This window comes from Cervus elaphus, chromosome 11 (genome assembly GCF_910594005.1).
Source record: "Cervus elaphus chromosome 11, mCerEla1.1, whole genome shotgun sequence".
NCBI lineage: Eukaryota > Metazoa > Chordata > Mammalia > Artiodactyla > Cervidae > Cervus > Cervus elaphus.
The window spans coordinates 99,070,230-99,096,530 of NC_057825.1; the positions used below are offsets into that span (position 1 = coordinate 99,070,230).

The 26,301-nt window shown below is 40.9% G+C and overlaps 1 protein-coding gene across 9 annotated transcripts in view; it reads right to left on the bottom strand.

The window, feature by feature from the left end:
- The window catches only part of VWA3B (von Willebrand factor A domain containing 3B), a 185,823-nt gene that overhangs the window by 104,262 nt on the left and 55,260 nt on the right, over positions 1-26,301 (bottom strand). For all 9 annotated transcript variants that reach the window (XR_006343688.1, XM_043918665.1, XM_043918664.1 and 6 more), the window contains 4 exons: positions 16,540-16,718; positions 9,696-9,850; positions 4,487-4,625; positions 3,282-3,413 (listed from right to left, as the gene is read on the bottom strand). Coding sequence is in view for 8 of the 9 variants with exons in the window: in XM_043918665.1 (XP_043774600.1) it covers positions 3,282-3,413; positions 4,487-4,625; positions 9,696-9,850; positions 16,540-16,718 (605 nt within the window). In the remaining variant the exon portion in view is untranslated. The remainder of the gene's footprint in view (positions 1-3,281; positions 3,414-4,486; positions 4,626-9,695; positions 9,851-16,539; positions 16,719-26,301) is intronic.

Sequence of the window (26,301 nt, forward strand, 5' to 3'; positions counted from 1 at the left end):
CCACCTCACGCAGAGTTGACTCATTGGAAAAGACCCTGATGCTGGGAGGGATTGAGGGCAGGAGGAGAAGGGGATGACAGAGGATGAGATGGCTGGATGGCATCACTGACTCGATGGGCATGAGTTTGAGTAAACTCCGGGAGTTGGTGATAGACAGGGAGGCCTGGCATGCTGAGATTCATGCGGTCGCAAAGATTTGGACACGACTGAGCGACTGGACTGAACTGAATACACAACCTCCCATTCGGCACTCAGCTTTCTTCACAGTCCAACTCTCACATCCATACATGACCACTGCAAAATCCATAGTCTTGATCAGACGGACCTTTGTTGGCAAAGTAATGTCTCTGCTTTTTAATATGCTATCTAGGTTGGTCATAACCTTCCTTCCAAGGAGTAAGCGTCTTTTAATTTCATGGCTGCAGTCACCATCTGCAGTGATTTTAAATCTTCTCTAGATTACATATAATATCTAATACAGTTTAAATGTTATGTAAATGGTTGCCAGTATGCAGCACATTTGAGCTTTGCTTTTTGAGACTTTCTGGAATTAAAAAAAAATCCATCTGGGTTTGGTTGAATCCATGAATAAGGAACCTATAGATACAGAGGAATGACTGTAAGTTCAAAATAGCCAAGGAAAGAATTAGTGAACATGAATATAGAGCAATAGAAATTATCTAAACTTAAATGCAAAGAGGAAAAAGAACAAAACAGAAAAGAGCATCAGAGAGCTGTGGAGCAAATGGTCTGATACATGCTTAATTGCAAACAAAGCAGAAAAGGGAAAAAGAGGGTAGAAAAAATATTTGAAAAAATAATGGTTGAGAATTTCCCCAAAACAATGACAGATATAACTCCATGGACCCAAGGTGGTCAGATAACATCAGGTAGGATAAATAAATGACCTAACACTCTGCCAGTGTGGTAGCTAAGAAAGCCAGGTAGTGAGCTGGGACTTCCACCCCCACCAACTGTAACATGTCCTCCCTGCTCAGTGATGTCCATTCCCACTTAGCAGTGAAAAGGTGATCCTCCCCATCAGGTTTCAACAGAGTTCCAACAGGGAACCTGAATTTCAACCTGCACCTGGAAGAATGAGGCAGGGCCCACCTATTATATCCCTGACAGAGCAGTGTCAGAGAGCGCCAACTAAATAGGAGGTTAGAATAATATCCAGAGTCTCATAAACATAAGACAAAAATGTCTAGGATTCAGCTGATAAACACTCCTTCATACCAAGAACCAGGAAGCTCTCATCCTGAAATGAAAAAGATGATAGCAACAGCAAGAAGACAGAGATGTTAGAATTATTTGATAAAGATTTTAGAGCAGCTGTGAAAAAAAAAATGCTTCAACTAGAAATGACCAACGATCTTAAAACAAATGAAAACTAAAAAAACATCAGCAAAGAAATAGAAAGTCTCATGAAAAAAATAAAAGACATGAAGGAGAACCAAATGGAACTTTTAGAACTTAAAAATACAGTAACTGAAATTTTATAAATTCTCTGACCTATGCCAGCTGACCACAGCTCGGTGATAGCAGCACATTCAGAACACCTGGGTAGTGTCCTGAACTGACTTGGTTGATTTCTGGACCAAATCAGTCCAAAGACTAACAGTGGAATCTGGTGTTCTTGAAAATGAAGTTTACACATTCAGCAAGCAAGCAAAGGTACTTCAGTGAAGGTTTTTGAAGAGAACATAATCACAGTGTAAAAAATGATCTGACATATTTTTAGCCATTTAGATGAGACTGATTCTATTCATTAGTGAGTTTTATATAAAGAGGAAACTGCTAATGTTTTTATCCAATGAGAATACATATATAACATCGTGTTATCACAAACTCTAAATTAGCAGGCTCTGAATTAAGATATTTCCTGTTACCTAGAGTCATAAAAGAAACTTCAATGGATAATCCTGGATGTTTAACAAGCTGAGAATGAATTTAATACTCTTTTCCAGCATATGGTGGCCAGTTAGGACAAAATGTTACAGACATTATTCCTTATAGAACAGACTTCCTCCTCCCATTATTTATTTATTTAAATTACTTTATTTATTTTTGTTGTGGTGTATGGCTTGTGGCATCTTAGTTCCTTAACCAGGGATCCAGTCTAGGCCCTTGGCAGTGAAAGAACAGAGTCTTAACCACTGGACCACCAGGAAATTGCCCCTCCTCTCTTTTTAAAAAGAAAAAGTTTTAATTTATTCATTTACTTATTTTAGGCTGCCCTGTTGCTGTGCATGGGCCTTCTCTAGCTGTGGAGAGTGGGGGCTATTCTTTGCTGTGGTGCATAGGCTTCTCGGAGCAGTGGCTTCTCTTGCTGTGCATCATGGACTCTAGAGCTTGGGTTTAGTAGTTGTGGCACAGGGCATCAGGTGCCCCACAGCATGTGGGATCTTCCCGCATCAGGGATTGAACCCATGTCCCTTTGTCAGGTGGATTCTTTACCACTGGACCGCCAGGGAAGTCCCCTTCCTCTCATTAAAAAAAAAAAAAAAATCCCAAAGGAACTCCAGAACATCCCAATGATTGTGCAAACCCTGCTTGTTCATACCCAGGGAGCTCCACTAATAGCCATGTGTAGCTCCTGTCAAATCTGGAACTCTAATTCAGGCAACGAATCATTTTTAAGTTATTTATGATCCATATTTGACTTTTTAAGAATAATTCTTGGTCTCAATTTTAGTATATCTTAAATATGTAGAATGCTATGTGATTCTAAAAAAAGAACTTTTAAAATGAAGGTAAGTTCAAGACAACAGAAAACTTGAGGAAAGGGAAATTCTTCCCAGTAGTCTGTGTAGATATAAAGTTCTCCAAGTAAAACAGACCTCTGAAGAAGTGATTTTACCTTTTTATTACATCCTGCTGCCCTATCTCTGTCCTGGCTTTCAGCCCTAACCACTCATATTATACTGTGTATTTCCACAAGTTCACTACTTTTGAGCAAAATCCACTATTTAACATAGCTGTAATATATCATTTGAAACAAGCATGAAGTCTCAGAAGAAATAAATATGAATTGTTTAAGGAAAAACCTATATTTTGAAATTTGTTTTCATAAAGGGGCTGAGACGAGCTGAGGGCAGTGTTGTCAATAGAAGCCTATCTAAATGTTAGATATCGACTAAAAAGATTGGATTAACACGACCTTTGTAAGTAAAACAAATGTCTATGTGAAGCCATGGCCATCCATGGAGTTCAAAGCAGTTTCTTAAGCGTTTCTATCCTGATCTCTGTTCTTCTCCCAGACCCAGCCTCCTTCTTACCTTAATGTCTCTAATCCAGGCCTGGGCCCCTTTCAGATTCTCCTCATTGATTTCAACAAGTTTTTCCTGCCAAGCACTGGCTTGAGCATCAAACTGCACAAAATTGAATTTCCTTTTATGTTTCAACTGTTCCTGTAAGGGATAATTATTATTTAGCAATAAAAATCATTCAAGTGTGAGAAGGGATTAGGACAGGTCATTGTTTGATACATTTTAATCACTATGATATCTCTTTTCAGTTGTAGCAGCTAAAAATTACATTCAATAGAGAAAAATCTTATCTAGTACAAGAGGCGTTTAAATAAAATTTACACACAGTTTGGACATTAAACCTTTACAAATGTATATATGTATGAACATATATCAGATATAAGTTTATATATATATATAATATTACATTATTTTTCTTTAACACTGACATTAATGGTATACTGAATATGCACACTAAATGCAACATGCTTAAAGAAAAAAAGAAATCCAAAATAGTGTTATCACTTGGTCAACAACTTTTTGGCAAGGCCATTATTACAGTTGCAGATTTGTTCACTTTCCTTCCATCAGTCCATATTTCTCCAGTAGAAGTTCATTAAATTAAAAATTGTGTTTTGTATTTGTCAAACACACCCTGCAATTGTTTTCTATGGTTCATACTCACTTGAACACCACCAACTCACGACAGTACTCTGACACCCATTTATAGGTGTGGAAACTAGGAGGCAGGGAGTGTTAGCAATCTGCTTCAGGTTGCACAACTCCGAGGTGGCACAGGTGGAATAAGGACCAGACGCTCCTGACCAACAGCCTGTCCTCCCCCCACACATCAGTTCTGGGGCCAGTACATGTAGCATCCCCAACACTCACTGGAAATTTAAAATAAACACGACCAGCTGAAGAGTACCTGGAAAATAATGAACACATGTGCACACCACAGATTTCAGGATAGAGCAGACCTGGGACAATGGACATAGAAATTCACTTAGCAGCCTGTACATTACAGGAAGGACCCACTGACCCAAGATCTACTTGCAAAGAATGGATGACTCTCACTGACAAAAAGGATCCTTTTTCTGAAGTGGCTTTCCTGTGGATTTCTAAGTACAAAGCTGGCCTGAGCATCTCTTATAACCACTGCAGGTCACGACTGGTGAAGATGTACTCATGATGCACAGGTGCCCAGGTGCCTGATCCCTACAGCACCATCTTACCTGTATGAGCTGGATGATCTTGCTCTTCACCAGGTCCAGTTTCCCCTTCATTGAGTGAGACGTGTCAATGAGGATGTAGACACAATCACTAGGCACTTTTCCAAAGAGGCCTCGACTCCCATCCTGTAGCCATTTAATCCTGGGCAGGAAATAGTTGAAAGTGAATGGTTAGAGCCTGTGGCACTGAGAGCATCTTCCTAAGAACTTTATGATACATCTACAGAGGGAAATCAATAGGGCAGAAAAATAAATCCAATACTGGGCTCCAAAGCCAAAAGTAAATTACTTCCTGTCATCTGATATTTTGAGGCCTTTAGCTATGACTTCAGACCATTTATTCTTCTAACCCTGCTGACTGCAGTCAAGCTAGTAATGCCAGCACATTCCTGAAGCTTGAATGAAGCTTATGGACAGAATCAAGCAAACCCAGATCCCAATAATAATCAAGTGCCACGAGGTTGTGTAAGCAGGACTGCTTCTGTGGTCCACGCTCAGGGTCCCAACACAGATGTAAATGGTTTAGGAAGTTCATGGTGCAGGCAAAGTCTGGAAGAGAGGGCAGGGCAGACATAAAAATACTTGAAATTAAGTTCAGAGTTCAGCAAGCCCCAACAACTGGACTTTACAGGGCAGAACACTGAAGAGAGTGTTGCAAAGGAGAGAAAGCGGGTTTGGGGGTGATGGAAGAGAGACAGAAAAGGACAGAGTGTGCTCCAGATGTCTGCAGGAGGGTTCTCGAGAGATTTTGGCTAAGTCATGATCAGGGCATGCAAGTGAAAAAACTACTGAAGTCAGAGAATAAATCACCAAAAAAGGAGTAACTGGGCCAATCCCTCAGAGTTTACACAGGCCTGGGAATAGCTCATTTTCCAAGCAGTCAGAGTGGAAAGGCCTCCATAATGTATGTGGCATCAAGTAAAGTCCTCAAAAGGGTACTGCTTTAGTAATAAGACCAAATGAATCCTGGACCAAAATGCCTCCTCGTTAGCACTATGCTAACATAACTTAAAAGCAACTCCCAGAGTAACTTAACTGCACTCCAAGTAACTAATCTGCATCGCATAACACACATTTAAAAAATATAACAAAATCCAGTTCCCAATAATGTTACATTCAAAATGTCTGGCATTCAGTAGAAAATTATCAGGCACATAGAGAAGCAGGAAAATATGATTCATAATCAAAAGGAAAACAGATCAACAGAAACAGACCTCAAAATGACATGGATGATAGAATTCTCTAAAAAGAATGCTACACAGCTATTATAAACATAACTCATATGTTCAAGAAAATAAAGTAGGAATAGAATAAGGAGAAGAATGGAAGACATTAAAAAAAATCCTCTGAGGAAAAATATACTGTATGCTATTAATAGTAAAATAGACACTAGCTGAAGAAAAGATCAGGGAACTTTAAGAAAGACACAGCAATAGTAAACAGTTAAAAATAAAATACAGGGAGAAAAAGGTTTAAAAAATATAACAGAGGACAAGCAACCCATGGAACAACATCAAGGAGTCTAACATATGTGTAATTAGAAAGTAAAGTGGAGGGAAAGGGGATAGAAAAATATTTGGAGAAATACAACCAAACATTTCCAATTTTGATGAAAATACACCTACAGATCCAAGAAGCTCAAAGAACCCAAATAGACAGAAAAAAAAAAAAAAGATACCAAGACACATCATAATATAATGGCTGAAATCTAGTAATAAAGAAAAAAATCTTTAAAGGAGACAGAGACAACATAAGAATAATAGGTGATTCCTCATCATAAATTATGCAAGTCAAAAGAGAATGGAGAAAAAATTTTAAGGTACTGAGAGATGAAACTATAAAACTAGAATTCTATCCTTAGCAAAAATATCTTCCAAAAATAAAAGTAAATTCAGGAGTTTCTAAGACTAAAACAGCTGAGTAATTCATCACCAACAGATGTGTGCTGGATCTAAACAAAAAGAGTAAAGAGCAACATACATGTCAAATACATGTATAACTATAAAATACATTTATTCTCATTTTGAGTCTATTTACAAGACGATAGATTATAACGTACTTTGGGCTTATAGCATAAGTAGAAGTTAAGTGTAGAACAACAATAGAAAACACCGATAGGGAATGGAAGTTGGAAGACTTTCATGATGTACATGAAGCAATACATTATTATTTTAAGGTGAACTGTGATAAGTTGGGGCTTCCTGGTAGCTCAGGGGTAAAGAATCTGCCTGCAATGCAGGAGCTGCAGGAGATACAGGTTCCATCCTTGGGTCGGGAAGATCCCCTGGAGGAAGGCATGGCAACCCACTCCAGTATTCTAGCCTACAGAATCTCATGGACAGAGGAGCTATAGTCCATAGGATCACATAGAGTTGGACATGACTGAAGCAACTTAGCATGCACGCACATGTAACACGTTAAAGACTTATATTGTAAATGCTAAAGTAGTCACATCACAACAAAACAAAACAAAGAGGTAGTTAATAAGTCAATAGTGGAGATAAAATGGAATCATAAAAAAATCTTCCAACAAAAGGAAGCAGAAGTTAGAAAGGGAACAAAGAACATGTGGGACAAATATAAAACAAATAGCAAGATTTTAAGTTTAAATTCAATTGAATCGATGATCACACTAAATGCAAATGATCTTAACACTCTAACGAAAAGTCAGAGATGGTCAGATTGGATTAAAAATAATATCTCTATATATTCTACCAATGAAAGGCCTAGTTCAATACACATAGGTAAATGTAAAAGGGTAGAAAAAAGATAAATCCTACAGAAAATAATCAAAAGAAAGCCAGGGTATCTATACTGATTTTAGACAAAGCAAATTCCACAATAAAGAATTTTACCAAAGATAAAAAGGGACATTTCATAACAATAAGGGAGCTGATTCATCAGGAGGACATAATGACCACAAGTGTTCGTGTACTGGCTAATTGAGCTTAAAAATACATGAAGAAAAAACTGATGGAACAGAAAGAACTGGACAAACACAAAACTATACTTGGAGATGCCAGCACTTTTCTCTCAATCATTTATAGAACAATTAAGCAGAAACTCAGTAAGAATATGGAAGATTTGAATAATACTATCAACAAACTTGAGCTGAGATAAAGTACACTCCACCCAAAGAAAGTTTTTTCTTCATTTTCTGGGCCACAAAACAGATCTCAATATAAGAACTGAAATAAAACAGTATTTCTCTGTCCACAGTGAAATTAAAAGCTATCAGAAAAATCCACAGATACTTGGGACATGAACAACACATTCCTAAATAACCCTTCGGTCGAAGAAGAAATCTAAGGGGAATTAGAAAATGTTTTGTGGTGAATGAAATGAAATACAACATATTGAAATCTGTGACAGATAGCTAAAGCAGTACTCAGGAAAATTTATAAAATTAAATGTTTATATTAGAAAGAAGAGTCAAAAGCAGTGATCTAAGCGTCTATCTTTAAAAACTTAAACCCAAAGTAAAGAGGAAGGAGGGAACAATAAAGATAAGAGTAGAAATCAATGGCATAGAAAGGAGGAAACCCTACAGAGGAAAAAAAAATGAGACCAAAAACCAGTTCTTTGCAAAGACTGATAGGATGGATAATTTCTAGTCAGACTTATTAGAAAACAAAGATGACATAAATGACCGATGTCAGCTTTATGTGTATTTAAAGAAATTGAAGGCACAGTTTTAAAAATCCTTACCATGGTGACTTCCCTGATGTTTCAGTGGCTAAGACTCTGCACTCCCAATGCAGGAGACCCAGGTTTGACCCCTGGTCAGAAAACTAGATCCCATATGCTGCAAATAAAGAATTTGCATGCTGCAACTAAAGATCCTGCATCCTGCAATTAAAAGATCCTGTATGCTGAAACAAACATTGAAGATCCTGCATGCCACAATTAAGACCACAACTAAATAGATAAATAAATAGTAAAATAATAAGAAATAAAAAATCTTCTCAGAAATAAAAACTCCAGGCCCAGATGGCTTCAATGGTGAATTCTATGAACATTTAATGGGGAGATGATGCAAATTCTCAATGAAGTCTTCCAAAAAACAAAAGGGGAGAGAAAACTTCCCAACAACCATGGATACTTGGTGGGAGGACAAACACCCCAGAGCTGCCAGCTGGGGTGTCGTCAAAGCAGCGTCCTTTCCCCCAAGATCCGAAATCCAAACCACTCTCCTCATGGAGTTGACTCCAAACCTTAAGCAGAGCAGACTCCAGGCGCAAGGATTACTTTTTCTGTGTGATCATCACCAGCTGGGTTTTGAGAAACTGGGGCTATGCAGAGCATACATGGGGTAGACAGCTGTTTGCAGCTTGTGACTTTATGACAGAAAACATGGAAAGAGTGAAGAAGCTTGGACAGCAAGTGACTACTGCAGGCTGGGGACTAGACTAAGCTTATTAGATTTAGTGTCTAGTTTAATCCAAAGGACACATTTGTAAATGGCATTATTATTCCCACTTTATAAATGAGAAAGCTGATACACACAGACACTGACTAACTTGCCCAGGGTCACAGCAGATGGCAGGCTGGGATTAGAATCCAGCTCCATCTGACCTTAGGGACTATGCATCTAAGTGGACATGGTCTTCTTAGTCTAGAACTGTCCGTTGGCATTGGGGAGGTGAGAGCAAAAAGGTGGGTCACCCCACGAGCTGATGTTGAGGTCACAGCACTAGTACATGAGACTCTTAGGAGTGTTACCAGATTTTAAGAACCAGCAGGGCTGAGAGGGGGGGTCACATGAAATCATTTAGCTGATTCCTAAAATGTATATATATATTATTTCATTGTATTCAAATGTTTCACAGCATTGTAACAGTTGCTTTGAAATATAATATTCAAGAGTGCAGAGGAGAGGTGTTATACAGTCTTGTATTCACCTGAGGTCCACAAAAAAATACAAGACAAAGCAGAAGCATTCCTTTGCTTCCTACAGTGATGCATAAGCAACATGATAACTACATTTTTGCTGCTTTTCAGCATCTACACTGGCATCAAGGCAGCTCAGAATCTGCATCCTAATATTCCCTTTGGTTATGAACAACCAGGCCGATAGCAAATTGTCAGATGGCAGCCCTGACTTAACAATGCTTACTGGCCACTTCTCTTGATTGAGCTTTACCAAGCACTCAAGCAAATTTTAATTTCAAGGGAGGCTGGACCACTTGTACCCTCATGCAAGTACACCAACCTCCTCTGGATCTGGGCCAGGACTGCGTGAACTCTTTCACTGAACCACATGTACTTCTCCTTGGTGATGCAGACGTGGACCAAGCTCCCATCCTTCCAGGGAGCATGGACAAATCTGCTGCAGTATTTCGCATGGACTGTCTTCTTGTTGGTCTCCTGAGGAAAAGACAGGACAGAAGCCACTAAGAAACAACTAATGGTAAGTCCCCAGAAGGCATCTCCTCCTCTGCCTTATTTAGACAGCTGCTAGCCCTCACTCCCACTGTAAGATCATTCAACAGTTGGTTCTAGCAAACACATACCACAGCCTGCTCCATACAGAGCCCTGTGCTGGATGTCGTGAATGACAGTCAGAAAGACTTGGGCAATCTCATCTGTGCCCCAAGGAATCTAATGTTTCCAGCAAGACGACACTAAACACATACAGTGATTCATACCCACATAGAAAGTAGCAAGGCAGAGTACCAGGCACCCAGTACCTGGTCTTGGGTTGAGACAGTAATGACTGAACAAGTTCTGGCAAAGAAGAAAGAGTTCACAGTGGACTGGAGGGTCAAGGAGATCCACAGGAGGTGGGCTTGAGACACTCCAAGCATCTTTCCATTGTTACTCCCAGCTCCAAATGAAGAAAAGCACCCAAGGACCCCATTCCACATCTAGCACCCACTCCTGGACATACAGAACGGGTCCAAGGACAAAAGCTTCCCACAGAGAGCTTTCAGAAGGTCTGTTTCTACCACTCATCCAACTAGCTTATAAATGCATTAAGCACTACTCCACCAGGCCCTCTTCTAGGCACCAGGATAATCCATAAATGAAGACCAAAATTCCTACCTCTGTGGAACTCACATGACCAGGAAAAGAGCCAGATGATAAAGTAATAATCATCTAGCAGATTAGAAGATGACAAATGCTATAGAGACAAAAAAGGCCAGAAAGGAGAGCAGAGAACACCAAGGGACAGGGGAAGGGTGGGGGCAAGCTGAAACCTAGAAGGGAAAGCCTCAAAGAGAAGGTGAAATATGAGTGAAACCTGAGGGAACAAAGCGTGTGCCCATTTGAGGGTCTGAGGACATAGCCAGGACAAAAGCCCTGAGGGAAGTGTTTGCCAAGCAAGTCTGTAGACTTTGAGGAAGGGCAGTGTAGCTGAAATACAGCGAGCGAGGGAAAGAGCAAGATGAAGCTAGAGGAGCAGGAGGAGGAGGAGGGCCAGGAAGCAGATGCTGTAAAGCCTGCTCACTGATGGAAATGACCCTGGCTCATCCTCTGAGTGAAAAAATTAAGCATCCAAAGGTCTTAAAGTAAATTCTTAGTGACAAAAAGTTTAAATTGAGATAAAATTGACATTTAACATTATAATAATTTTAGTGTACAACATAATGATTTGATATATGATCTACTGTAAAATGATCAAGAGGGACTTGAGGAGTCAGGGAGGAAAGGAGAAGGCTCAGAGAAGGGAGGCAGAGGTGGGTCATCTCCAGGGGTCCAGAGACGACTGCTGGGAGTGGGGTGGAAGGGCGTGATGGGAGCAGTGCTGATGCTCCCAAGGCAGGCGAGAAGGGGAACCGTGTCTCCACTGCAGTGCAAAGAAGGGAGGAGGAACGCGTCATCTCTCAGTCTGACCATGTGCTCCGTACTCTGAACCCCATCATGAGGCAGTTCTCAACTGTGCTTCAGGCATTTCCAAATGGAAACACATGAGACCAAAAAGTTATGTGAAAACAGGTGTCCAGCACCAGAATGTCCAAATGGGGAAAGCCCAGTGTTGACAGCCCAGCAAATCTGAATTCAAACTCGGCCTCCACCTGCCACGAGATCTCAGGTAAAGTCATCTAACCTCTTGGAGGCCCTGGGACTTCATTTTCACATCTGTGATATGAGAGCACAAATATTTACCTGTATATAAAGCAGGTAGGTATTCCATAAATGCTTCTTTCTGACCCACAATGTTTGTGATGAAGAAAACACGGAAGGCAACATCTAGTGGGCATCTCCTAAGCGCCAGGCACAGTGCTCAGACATGCGATTTTCAAATTTAGACTTTACACCAACCCATGTTACAGATGTGGAGAGAATCAATCAGGTTAAATTATCTGTTCCACATCTCATATTTAGTAACTGGTAGAAGCAGCATTTACACCCAGGTCTTCTCATTCAAACCCGGAATGCAGTTAGAACCTTACATGGAACAACTGACTGGTTCAAAATTGGTAAAGGAGTATGACAAGGCTGTATATTGCTATCTTGTTTATTTAACTTCCATGAAGAGTACATCATACAAAATACTAAACTAGATGAACCACAAGTTGGAATCAAGATTGCCAGGAGAAATATCAACAATCTCAAATATGCAAATGATGCTATTCTTATGGCAGAAAGTGAGAAGAGGAACTAAAGAACCTCTTAAGAAGGTGAGAGAGGAGAGTGAAAAAGTTGGCTAAAAGCTCAACATTCAAAAAACTAAGATCATGGCACCTGGTCCCATCACTTCGTGGGAAATAGATGGGGAAACAGTGGAAACAGTGACAGACCTTATTTTCTTGGACTCCAAAATCACTGCAGATGGTGACTGCAGTCATGAAATTAAAAGACGCTTGCTCCTTGGAAGAAAATCTATGACCAACATAGACAGCATATTAAAAAGCAGAGACATCACTTTGCCAACAAAGGCCCTTATAGTCAAAGCTATGGTTTTTCCAGCAGTCATGTATGGATGTGAGAGTTGGACCATAAAGAAGACTGACTGACGAAGAATTGATGCCTTCAAATTGTGGTGCTGGAGAAGACTCTGGAAAGTCCCTTGGACAGCAAGGAGATCAAAGGAGTCAATCCTAAAGGAAATGACTGGAAGGCCTGAGGCTAAAGTTTAAGTTCCAGTACTTTGGCTACCTGATGTGAAAAGCAGACTCATTGAAAAAGATGCTGATGCTGGGAAAGACTGAAGGCAAAAGAAGAGGCTGGCAGAGAATGAGATGGTTACATAGCATCATCCACTCAACAGACATAAATCTGAGCAAACTCTGGGAGACAGTGATGGACAAGGAACCCTGGCATGCTGCAGTCCACGGGGTTGCAAAGAGCTGGATATGACTTAGCAGCTGAACAACAACCATAGCAGTAGCATTTACACTCAGGTCTTCTCATTCAAACTGGGTATACTTTTCACCCTACCACAACGCCTGGTACATAGCGAAGGCTCAATAAATATTTTTTAGAGGAATAAATAATGAGACTAGAGTGAGTTTCTGAACATCAGGGCTGGCTTTGTGCTCAAGCAGCATAAGTAGCCATGAATGCAATGTGACTTCATGGGCACCCCCAAAATATCAAGTTGTTAGACTTTGCCTGCAATTCCCTGTCCGAAAAGTACTTTTGTTTTCTCCCCTCACCTGCTCACCCATCTTAGAAATGCTTCATAGCAAGGCCTTTTTAGTCATTTATTTCTCAGTGTCTTGATTTCCTGGTTCTCTACCTACAAAGCAGTTTTTATAGTTAAAAGTTTATGGGGTTCTGCCCAGTGGGAGTCTAGGGTAACCCTAAATAATCAGTCTCAGTTTTAGGTATAAATCCAGTTTCAGATATGCAGCCCCAAATACTACTAAAAGCAAAACTGTCCCCTTCCCATCAGTATTGGTGACAAAGGATAGCTATACTGCATTTTACAGCTACATTGTATTTTATAGCTATACTGTAAAAGCTATTCTCAACTTTTACTATATTAGAACTTGCTAGCATCAGAAATTTGAGGCAAAATTCCCCATTTATAAAGCCAAACTCTTCAAACCATCCTTGTAAAATTTCATTTAAATTTGTCAAGAAAGAAAAGGAGAAAATCAGGATTAGAGAAGACCTGTGTATACCACACTGTAGGGAGCTTGCAGTAAGCTATGTTCAAATTGACAGAAATTCATATTTTTCAATATTCAGGGCCTAATTATTTTAAAGATGAAAATGTGATTAAGTATGATTTCCTGAGCTAATAATGTTACTGAATAACGTCTACAGAATCAGAAAACTGTGCTGGGGGAGGAAACCCACAAATGAGATTTCCCTGCAATGTAGCAATTACTCTGGATCCCAACATGTAAGCCAGGAAACAAGTCTTGCATCAATTCTGTATTTTTTCTAATTCAATTTGAGTATTTTCCTCTTGCAGTTCATTCTAAATACACAGCAGTAAGAAGGCAAAAACACAACATCACGTGGCTAATGTGGCCCCAAAGAAAAACAGCGCTTCCTTGGGAGGAAATGTGGAATCCAGGGGCCTAAGAATGAGTGTCAAAGGGACTGGAGCTTCACCTCGATAGGATTGAGAGACACTGCAGGGATGATCCTGACACCGAATCATAGTCTCAGAGGATACCTAAAGGGACACGACATTTCCTTTCCTAGGAGTCTCTGCTAGGCGGCCATGACTGGCATGGCTGCTCTGTGACTTGCATTTTAGCTCTCATTTCAGTGTATTCCTGGGTGGGGAAGATCCTTTGGAGAAGGGATAGGCTACCCACTCCAGTATTCTTGGGCTTCCCTTGTGGCTCAGCTGATAAAAGAATCTGCCTGCAATGCGGGAGACCTGGGTTTGATCCCTGGGTTGGGAAGATCCCCTGGAGAAGGTAAAGGCTACCCACTCCAGTATTCTGGCTTGGAGAATTCCTTGGACTATACAGTCCATGGGATTGCAAAGTCAGACACGACTTTCACTTACTCAATGTGGACCTGGATTTTCACCACCTTCTAAAAGAGATTTTCATCAGTTTTACAAACTTACAATCATCATTTTATCCTGATGTTTCTGTTTCATATGGAGACCTTTTTAGTCTTTCCATAATTCTAAATATTGGATAGCCTTCGTGGTCCTGTTTTACACACTAGAGATTCTCAAAGTGTGACCCATCGACCGGCAGCTCCAATATCATCTGGCGATTATATAAAGGCAGATACTTGGGCCTGGCCTCAAACCCAGTGACTCAGGCACGCTAAGGGTTAGAAGCCACTTACACATACACAATGGACTATTACTCAGCCATTAAAAAGAATGAAATAATGTCATTCGCAGCAACATGGATAAACCTAGAAACTTTCATACTGAGTGAAATCAGATAGAAAAAGAGAACTATCATATGACATCACTTAATATGTGGAATCTACAAATAAATGATACAAATGAATGTATTTACAAAATAGAAACAGACTCAGGGACTTCGAGAACAGAACTTATGCTTAAGGGTGGTGGTGAGGGGAAGAATGGAGGGAAGGGATAGTTAGGGAATTTGGGATCATCATGTACACACTGCGGTATCTGAAATGGATAACCAACAAGGACTTCCTGTATACCACAGGGAGCTCTGCTCAATACTATATGGCAGTCTGGATGGGAGGGGAGTCTGGAGGAAAATGGATGCATGTATATGTATGGTTGAGTCACTCTGCTCTTCACCTGAAATGACCACAACATGTTCATCAGTTATACTCCAATATAAAATAAAAGTTTAAAAAGTAAAATAAAGGTTAGACGCCACTACTGCAGACCATTATCCTTCCACTGCCAGCCAGAGCTGGGCACCTGGAAAAGCTACATCCCTTCAGAACCATTGTCACAATGGAACTGCAGCTTTCAGAAATTTACAGTATAGTCCCTCCCCATGCTACAACCCCTTAGCGAAAATAATTTCATATTTATTGAAAATCCACTAAATGCTGGCTGGCAGTCACTTGCCAACATTTGCTGGAGCATGGAGAAAGCAAGGGAGTTCCAGTAAAACATGTACTTCTGCTTCATTGACTACACTAAAGCCTTTGACTGTGTGGGTCACAACAAATGGTGGAAAAGAGATGGGAATACAATACCACCTTGCATGCTTCCTGAGAAACCTGTATGAGGGTCAAAAAGCAACAGCTGGAACCACACATAGAACAACTGACTGGTTCAAGATTGTGAAAGGAGTATGTCAAGGCTGTATATTGTCATCCTGCTTATTTAACATACATGCAGAGTACACCATGTGAAATGCTGGGCTGGATGAATCACAAGCTGGAATCAAGACTTCTGGGAGAAATATCAACAACCTCAGACATGCAGATGGTATCATTCTAACAGCAGAAAGCAAAGAGGAACTAAAGAGCCTCTCGATGAGGGTGAAAGAAAGTGAAAAAGATGGCTTGAAACTCAGAATTAAAAAAACTAAGATCATGGCATCCATGGGCATCTAGTCCCATCACTCCGTGGCAAATAGAAGAGGAAAAATTGGAAGCAGTGACAGATTTTACTTTCTTGCTGTCCAAAATCACTGCGGACAGGGACTGTAGCCAGACACTGCTCCTTGGAAGGAAAGCTACGACAAACCTAGACAGTGTATTAAAAAGCAGAGATATCACTGACTCAACTGACATGAATTTGAGCAATCTCCAGGAGATAGTGGAGGACAGAGGAGCCTGGCATGCTACAGGCTCCATGGGGTCACAAAGAGTTGGACACAACTTAGCGACTGAACAACAATAAATCACTGAATAATGTATCTTCAAGACGGTGACAATACAAGAGGACCATAGAAGTGCCTGCTTTGGGGAACATTCACCAGCAGTTTCTCTCTTCCATTCAATATGGGGAAACAAAGGGTTTGTTTTTTGACACAATGCCTAGATTTCTTCAACTCCTGGTTTATATATAATTATTATCTAATTCACTTATATCTAGAAGCCATTCTCAGACTTGATCTCCACTCCCACAAGTATCATTCAGAGAAGTATAAGGCAGAGAACAGGAGTATCTTTCACAGACAGTCAACCCTGGTCCTCAATGCCCCACTCAGGGCAGCCCCAACCTAGGGGTTCGCTTCACTTACCGCACTGGTCTGCACCGACTCGTTCTCTGGTTTGGCTTTTATATCAACAACTCCATCAGCGTGGCGGAAGGAGCAGTCAGCAATGACATTGTAAAACGACAGCTTCTGGGCTTTCAAACCATATTTCTGAAGCCACTTCTCTGAGTCCCAGGTGTCCTCTGGATTTGACTCATGTGCTCCTAATTGCAGTTGTGGAATCACAGTCCATCAGCCATTTATATTACACAAAGCTTTCATATGTCATCCTCAACTTAGTATTTTTCCCAAGCTGAAACATATTCCTTGTTAGCTCACATTTGTTGCAGAAGGCACACTTTCCAAAAGCAGGACTGGCAGAGAACTAGTTCACAAGACTGGAAGGCAGGAATCTGCTACTACTTTTCATTTCACTTCCTCTATTACCTAAGTTGCATGGGCGGAGGTGGCTGACAGACAAGGCAAGGTGTCAGCAGAGCATTAGACTTGGGGTCAGAAGCTCTGGGTTCAAGTCCTGGCTCTGTTACTTACTAGCTTGGGAAAGTTGCTCAAACTTGGGTGAGTCACCCCATTTAAACTCTCTGAGTTTCAATAGAATTCTTCACCTGCAGATAGCATCTGCTTGGTCTTTCTAAGCAGGTTGAAGTTATTCAATATGAAAAGTTATGTGAAAGTGTGTTGTAATGAAGGAGGAGGGGAAGGAGGGGCAGGAGCTCCCCTGTTAACATGGTGGATTTATCCCTGATTCAGAGCCTGGCTCTCAACTCTGCAGGCTCCGGAACCTCCTGTCAGCTCAGGTGCCTGAAGCTGTGTCTATGACTCACCTTAGGCTCATAGGATCAAGTCTAGCAAGAAGATCAATTGCCCGAATATCCTTAGCCTTGGGCACATTCCCTTGGTGTTTTCCAAAGCTTACCTGTACTCTGTAAATGGGAGGAGATGTTATGCTACCTGAGCAGAACACCAGGGTAGCCAGTTTATCTTACAAACAGCAAAGTATTTACCATGTGCTCAGAAACCCTACTACCACCTAAGGGAGAGTGGGGTATCTGAGGGTGGGCATAGAGGAGGCATGGGTGTCTTAAGCTGGCCCTTGAGAGTTAACTGTACCCTTTTCTTACAGACGCCATGCTCAGTGGTGGCACATGGTGAAACTGACCAAGCCGGAAGCATTTATAAAATCTGAAAAACAGTGGATGCTACAAATGAGGGCTTTCTTATTCCAGAGAGGGGTTGATAACATTTCTCTACATGCCCTTGGACGGAAGGCAGAGAGGACCCTGAGCTTTTACCCCTAGTGGAACCTTGGGAGGACTGGAAGAAGGTGCTTGGCAGAGAGGTGGTTTTTAAAACAGGCACTACCACATATTAGGTCTACTAACCCTACAGTTTACTCACTTGGATCAGCCATTCTCAACTCTGCACACTGGAATCCTCTGAGATCTTAAAATATGCTGATGCCTGCCCCCCACCCCCATCATGCATTAGATTCTGTTTTAATTAATCTGGACATTGAGATTTTCAAAGTTCCCTAGGTGATTAGCCAAGCACTAGGGTAAGAGGAAGAGAGCTTTCTAAATTAAGATTTGGTCATCCCATCACTTATGCTTCTAACCAGACAGATTCAACTTAAATTATACTTTTAATTAAAAAGTAGCATCCAATGTTGGGGAAATAAAAATATTACCCATAGTTATCCACTACCATATCTAAGGAGATACATAATTAGAATAATACATGAAGAAATAAGACACTTGAGAGTCAATTATTTTTCAATAATACATGAAGGATCTGTCCATTCATGTTACACTTGTCCTCAAATTCTAATAGAACAACTTTAAAAAAATTAACTCTGAAACCTACTGGGGCTGGAACTTCTCAAAGAAGCTTGATTTTGGCTTTTGAACTTTAATCCAATCTGCATCAAAAGCCCCTTTGGGCACCATCTCCAATGCAGTTGCTTTCTATATGATTCATAAAGTGTCTTTTCACCTTGAACAGGGGGATGAAATCAGAATTTTCCCAGAGCTTTGGGAAGATCCTGAGGCTCTCCTGCATCACAGGAAACAGCCGAAGGAGACTGGAGCCATTTCGGTAAGTAGGGTCAGGTTCCTTGGAGAAATCCTTTTGTTGTTGCTGTTCAGTCTCTCAGTCATGTCCGACTCGCAACCCATGGACGGCAGCACGCCAGGCTTCCCTGTCCTTCACCATCTCCCGGAGCTTGTTCAAACTCATGTCCATTGAGTCGATGATGCCATCCAACCGTCTCATCCTCTGTCATCCCCTTCTCCTGCCTTCAATTTTTCCCAGCATCAGGGTCTTTTCCAGTGAGTTGGCTCTTCACATCAGGTGACCAGAGTATTCACGTTTCAGCTTCAGCATCAGTCCTTTCAATGAATATTCAGGACTGATTTCCTTTAGGATGGACTGGTTGGATCTCCTTGCAGTCCAAGGGACCCTCAAGAGTCTTCTCCAACACCACAGCTCAAAAGCATCAATTCTTTGTCGCTCAGCCTTCTTTATGGTTCAGTTCTCACATCCATACATGACTACTGGAAAAACCATACTTTGACTATACAGACCTTTGTCAGCAGAAGTAATGTCTCTGATTTTTAATACATTGTCTAGGCTTGTCATAGCTTTTCTTCCAAGGAGCAAGCATCTTTTAATTTCATGGCTGTAGTCACCATCCTCGGTGATTTTGGAGCCCAAGAAAATAGTCTTTGACTGTTTCCATTGATTCTCCATCTATATGCCATGAAGTGAATGAAAGTGAATTTTTCCAGAAATCCTGGGCTGGAGAAACCCTTTGAGTGACTGTTTTTCTCCAGTTATTGTTGATTACAGTCTAAGCCTTTGTCTCCTCTTTACTCCTACTTTATTCTCCTCCCTCCTTTATGATCAGTAGGTACAGTAGGAAATAAACTTCATTCAGTTATTTCCATAGCAACATACACCCTATCACAGGCTCTGCTCTGTTTTCCATTGTCTTCTTTTAAAAAGACAAGAGTCCTTTATCAATGATAAATTCAAGCTGATCAGAAAAGAACTTCCTAAAAACACATCAATCCAGTTCTAAGAAGGGATTTTATAGAGCCAGAGACTAAGTTTTGACTGGTAGTTCCACCCAGGATCAGGCACTGCAGTCAGCCTGGGGGCATGATTCAGGCTCCCAATTACCCTCTAAATGGAGGTTGGGAGGAAGACCCCCCCCACCCCAATAACTTGAAACTTATCAAAGAAAGAAGGGGCAGTCAAGCAGGCAAAAACAAAGAGCCCAGGTACTCCAAAGCTGAAGAAAGGAGAGAAAGGGGGAAATCTTTTCACTTTCAGTGCTAATTATACCACCAACACCTGAGCCTCATATCCCAGGCAAGGGAGAGGAGAGGGAGTCATCTGTTCATTAGAGTCACTTACTAAGAGGTCCTCCCCGTTCCCCGGTGGTTATCTTAATTAAAAATGCTACATAAATTCTCACCTATGGAGCTGAGTATAACACCTTCATTTATGATGGAGATGTGACCTCACAGCATATCCTGAATACATTGCTTTACCACTCCCCATGACCAATCTCTTAAAGATTCTCCCTCATCCATGGGCAGGAGAATCATACACTAGATCACATATATGTCACAAGATTAACTTACCTGGCCTCCCTGTCCTACTTAGCCTGTCCACAGAGCCTGACTGAACCTTTCAGCTTTTCCTCATCCTTGGACATTGAGTTTGGTATTTTGAACCAAGCATTCAAGAGTCCAGTCTTGGTATGACTATACAATATGATTAAACTAATCATCTCTAGTGAGTCTTAAAATGGCTGTGAAGGTTATTCCAAATAAGGACTTCCTAAAATTTTTTGAGCTGAAGTCTTGTTCATTTTGTGAGAAAAGTCATATTCTTGTTCAATTGCCATAACTGGCACACACACACATAGAATGCTCAGATGTGCCAACAAGTCTCGAAACAGTTCAGCACCTCAGGAATGATGCATATTCTTAAAAAAATTTTTTTAAATTTTTTTGCCACACCACACAGCATGTGGGATTGAACCCACACCCCCTGCATTGGAAGCTCTAAGTTTTAACCACTGGACCACCAGGGAAGTCCTCCACATCTCCTCTTTTACTTTATTTATGAACAGCTATGTTAAGGTATATTCATCATTGATAACAATAAACTATACATATTAAGTTTTGACATATGTATGCTTAGGTTTATGTCAATCACTTTGCTATTTGTTGTCTATTGGCACCATCTGTCCTTTGTTCTTTTTTTCCAGACAGCATTTAAAAAAAATTCTTAACTATTTGTTTATTTATTTATTTATTTTGTTGCATTGGGTCTTTGTTGCTGTGTGCAGGCTTTCTCAAGTTGTGGTGAGCAGGGGCTACTCTTCACTATGGTGCACAGGCTTCTCATTGTGGTGGCTTCCCTTGTTGCAGAGCACAGACTCCAGGACGTGTGGGCTTCAAAAGTTGTGGCACATGAGCTCAGTAGTTGTGGCGCAAGGACTTGGTTGCCCACAGAGTGTGGAATCTTCCCAGACCAAGGATCGAACCCGTGTCCCCTGAATTGGCAGGCAGATTCTCATCCACACCGGGGAAGTCCCAAGACAGATTTTGGATTGAGTATTTTCAATTCCAATTTATCTTGTTTGTTGGCTTGTTTTGTTAATTTAGTGGGTACTTTATTTAGAGTGAAAAGTGAAAGTCACCTCCACCTCTTTGCAACCCTCCGGGCCAGAATACTAGAGTGAGTAGCCTTTCCCTTTTCCAGGGGATGTTCCCAACCCAGGAATCAAACTGGGGTCTCCTACACTGCAGGTGGATTCTTTACCAACTGAGCTGTCAGGGAAGCCCTTATTTAAGAGTACACATCTTCAACATGTGTGTGTGTTAGTCGCTCAGTCGTGTCCAACTCTTTGCGACCCTATGGACTGTATGTAGCCAGCCAGGTTCCTCTGTCCTCTCCAGGCGAGAATACTGGAGTGGGTAGCCATTCCCTCCTCCAAGGGATCCTCCCAATCGAGGGATAGAACCCAAGTCTCCTGCATTTCAGCCATTTCAGTTTTACCGTCTGAGCCACCAGGGAAGCCCACTGGATATTTGGACGGATAATTTCAATGGATATTATACTACCCCCCATATGCTCTAAGAACCGTATAGCAGAGACTTCCCTGGTGGTCCAGTGTTAAGCATCCACCTTGAAGTACAGAGGACACAGATTCACTCCCTAGTCAGGGAACTAAGACCCCATGTGCCTCGGGGCAACGAGGCCCACGAGCCACAGCTAGAGAGAAAAATCCCTCACATCACAGCTAAGACCTGACACAGTAAAACAAATTTAAAAAAAAAATTTTTTTTAAAGAAGCTTACAATAGCATATTTGCTTTTCTCCCCTTCTGAATTTCTTTTTGACAATGCAGTGGGATTTTTTTTTAATAATTGTGGTAAAATATACATAATATTAAATATATCATTTTAACCATTTTTAGGTGAACAATTTAGTGGCATTAAGCACATTCACAGTATTGGATCACTATCCAACTCCAAAGCTTTTTCAGTATCCCAGAAAGGAACTCTGTACCTATTAAATGACTCTTTCCATTCCCCACTCCCCCACTATTATTACTTTTGCTTAAACAGAAATTGCTTTCTAAAGATACCTAAATAGCAAAACATCATGTATTTATCCACAGAGTAATTTCCAGTTTTTTATTCCTTTGCGTAGAACCGTATTTCCATTCATTTCTTCCCACATTAAAGCATCATCATTCTCTTCCTGCCTGAACGATTTCCTCACAGTGCAGATGCGCTGATAATTAATTCTTTTCTGCTGTAGGTAAAGATAAAAAATATCTTTATTTTGCCTTTGTTTTTGAAAAAAATATCTTCACAAAACACAGGATTCTAGATTGACAGCTTAGGGTACTGAATGAAAAAATAAAATGTCACTCCACTGTCTCTTCACTTCCAATGAGAAATCTACTACTGTGCTCATCTCTGTTCCTTTCTACAGAAAAGGTCTTTTTTTCCTCTGGTTGCTTTTAAATTTCTCTCTCTCTCTCTCTTTTTTTTTTTTTGTGGACCATTTTTAAAGTCTTTATTGAATTTTTTTGCAATACATGTTCTGTTTTATGTTTTTATTTTTGGCCAAGAGGTATGTAGGATCTTACCATGGATGGAACCTGTGTTCCCTGCACTGGGAGATGAAATCTTAACCACTAGGGAAGTCCCAAGATTTTCTCCTTATCAGTGGTTTTGAGCAAATTGATTGTGATGTTCTTTGGTACAGTTTCTCTCATTTTCTTGTACTTGACATTCCTTGAATTCCTTGGATCTCTAAGTTATAATTTTCATCAAATTTGGAAACTTTTCAATCTTTATTTCTCCAAATATTTTTCTGTTCCACCTCCTGCCCTCTCCTCAGGAATTCCATCTACATTCACTGATGCTCTTCTGTTTATTCTTTGTTTTTGTTATTTATTCTTGTTATTTTTCTCTGTGTCTCATTTTGAATAGTTTCTCTTGCTATGTCTTCAAGATCACCCATATTCTTTCCTGCAGTGTCTAATCTGCCATTGATTTTGTTCAGCATGTTTTCACCTAAGATATTTTCTTGCCTAAAAGTTTTCATCTGTAAAAGTTCAGCATGTATTTTTTCAAAAATACTTACCTGCCTCTACTTAGCTTTTTGAATATAGGAATACAGTTATAATTACTGTCTTCTTCTGTCAATTCTAACATCTGTGTCAATGTTGATTGATTAGCAAGGGGCACACCCTTCTTTTCATGCCTAGTAATCTTTGATCAGATGCCAGTCATTGTGAGTTTTACCTAGTTGGATACTGGATGCTTTTATATTCTTATAAATCTTCTTGAGCTTTGTTCTGAGATGCAGTTAAGTTATACATAAAGAATTCTCTCCTTTCGTGTCGTGCTTTGATGCTTACTCAGGAGGGCTCAGAGCTGTTTAGGGCCAATCATTTCCCATGACTGAGGTAAGACCTTCCCAAGCAGTCCACCCAGTGCTCTATGACATAAATTTTTCCAAATGGGCTGCTGAAAACAGGCATTCTTCTTCACCCTACATGAGCTCTAAACCCTTCCTTTCTAACTCTTTCCAGTGGATCTTTCCCAGCCTTGGGTAATTTCCTCACAGAATGATCAGGAGAAGCAGAAATCACAAGAAGGACTCTTGGCAGATTTCCAGAGTTCTCTCTGTGTTACTTTGTCTTGTGAAATCTAGATATCTTGATCTCCCTGGATCCTTAGCTCTATCTCCCAACCTTGGAAGTTTTCTGTGCTCCTTCTTCTTACACCATGGCAAAGCATTAGGCTGAGACAATCAGAGTTTACCCTGGATTTTCCTGTATCTCTCAGGGATCTCTGGCCTATGATACTTGGTATCCGGTGTCTTTAAAAACCAATGCTTTGTGTGTTTTGGTCAGTTTCTGTTTCCCTTAGGGAATTCTCATGTACCACTCTTGATAATTAAAAAGAGGTCAAAATTACCAACAGCCAGAGTGTGTGTGGCCTCACCATCTTCTCACTCCAGGCATCAGGCTGATGAGTCATCCCCGCCAGAAACTGCCCTTCTGAGCCTATGGTTATAGGTGCCAGCTGGTCCCTGAACGAGTGCACCTAGCCTGGGGGGCAGGTGAGGGGCTGCCATGTTCAGGAAGGGAGTCTTTGTCTAATACACAGGAAGGTTCCACTTGTAATGAGAGTCTACCTGATCTCCTCCATTCTGACCCTTCCCCTCTCCAGATGACTACCCGATCTCCTCTGACCCACAGGCCCTGGCAGCTAAACATGGGAAAGGCCACTACCTTCACACGAAGCAGACACAAGGTCTTGGCTGACACAGCATTTGCCTCAATAACACTGGGCTGTGGATGGCAACAGGAGCAAGTCAGTCTCTGCGGCCAAAGCAAGGTTACAAAAGCTTCCATGGGTATCCAACAGTGGAAATTTAGGTATCCAAATTTTCCTTTTTAAATAGAAATGGTACACAAAAAGCATCTTGAAAATTTATGCTTGATGTTATTTTGGTTTTTAATTCTGGGTATGTGTTTATGTGTATTAGATTGAAACAAAGGGGTGACAATATATCCCTCTAAAGATTACAGAGGCCAACAACCCTTCTGTTTCCTTTAGAAACAATATCTAAAAACGCTGTTACCCTCAAGAGTACCCCAAGCTTAACTATTCCCTGTATTAGTTTGCTCAAGATGCCATAAAATGCTTCAGACTAGGTGACTTAAACAGAAATTTATCTTCTCACACTTCTGGAGGCTGGAAGTCCAAGATCAAGGTGCCTACAGGTCTGGTTTCTGGTGAAGCATCTCCTCCAGGCTTGTGGATGGCAACCTTCTGGCTGAGTCCTCATGTAGCTTTGACTTTATGTGATGTGTGAAGTGACAGAGGTCTCCTGTGTCTCTTTCTCTTCTAATTAGGACACCAGTTCTCTTAGATTAGGGCCTCACCCTTATGATCTCATTTACCTTTAATTTCCTCCTTGAAGGCCCTATCTCCAAATACAGACACATTGGGGTTACTGCTTCAACATCTGAATTTGAGGGAGACACAATTCAGTCCATAGTGCTCCCCAAAACAAACACCTTATTCCAGGTCCCCTGTTTCATTTTCATTCTTCTCTCAGGATGACAGAGGACTCTCTGAGTATTTGACTCTAAGATTACCTTTTGGGGAGGAAGAGGTATCCCTACAAGTGAGCAGTCCCTCCGGACTAGCCTGATTGGGTCCCTCCTTGGAAACCCCCAGAAAGCTGGTCCTTGCAAAGCAACTGTCACTGCTGCCACTCCAGACCCAAGTCAGGACACCCACTCATGGGGAAAAGTCAGTGTCACCAGGATTTTATCAAGCCATACAGTGCAAGCTCACTTCTGCCTTCCACCCCTTCCTCCTTCTACTCATGTCCCCTTCCCCATTTCTCCTCTTCAGCTGCATCTGTGCCCCCAGCCAGCCTGGCCTCCTTGCTCTCTTCCCTCACAGATGCCTCTGTAACATAGGCAGGGTACCAGGAGCAATATAGCATGGCAGAGGTTCCCAGATTTTATTGCACAATAGCATTGCCTGGGGAGCTCTCAAAACTCCCAGTGTCCAGACTGAGAGAGAAAAAAAACCCCAGTGTCCAGATTTCATCTTTTATGGATTAAATCAGAATGTCTGTGTTTGGAGCCGGACATCAGTATTCTTAATGAGGAACTCAGTTTTGAATCCTGGCTTCGTTAGTTCTAGTGTGGCCTTGAGCAAGTTATTTAGCCTTAAATGGAGATAATAGCAGCATCTATCTTATAAGATTGTAGCAACGATGAAATGAGCTAATACCTATGAAGAATTCAGAACAGTGCCTAACATTTAAGGTATGTACTAACTACTATCATTACTAGCTGTGCCCTAAATGAAACTAGTGACTACAGAGGAAAATCCTTTACTAACTCAAGAACTCAGGGATGAGAATCAGTATACTTATTGCCCTAAATGTGAAAGAGAAAAGATTGAGCTAACAGTTACCAAGAACCTCCTTGGTGCAAAGCATGCATCATTTATCTTAATTTTTACAAGAATTTCTCAAGACCAGTATTATAATTATTTAACAGATGAATAACCAAAGGTTCAAAGAGGCAGTCAGGTTAATCTAACGATGGAACTGGTATTTACAACCATATTTCTCACTCCAAACTCAGGCTCCTCTGAATCCTCTTTTCAGCTGGCTCTTGACCCATGGTCTTCTATGTTTGTCTTTGCATCGCCCAATTTT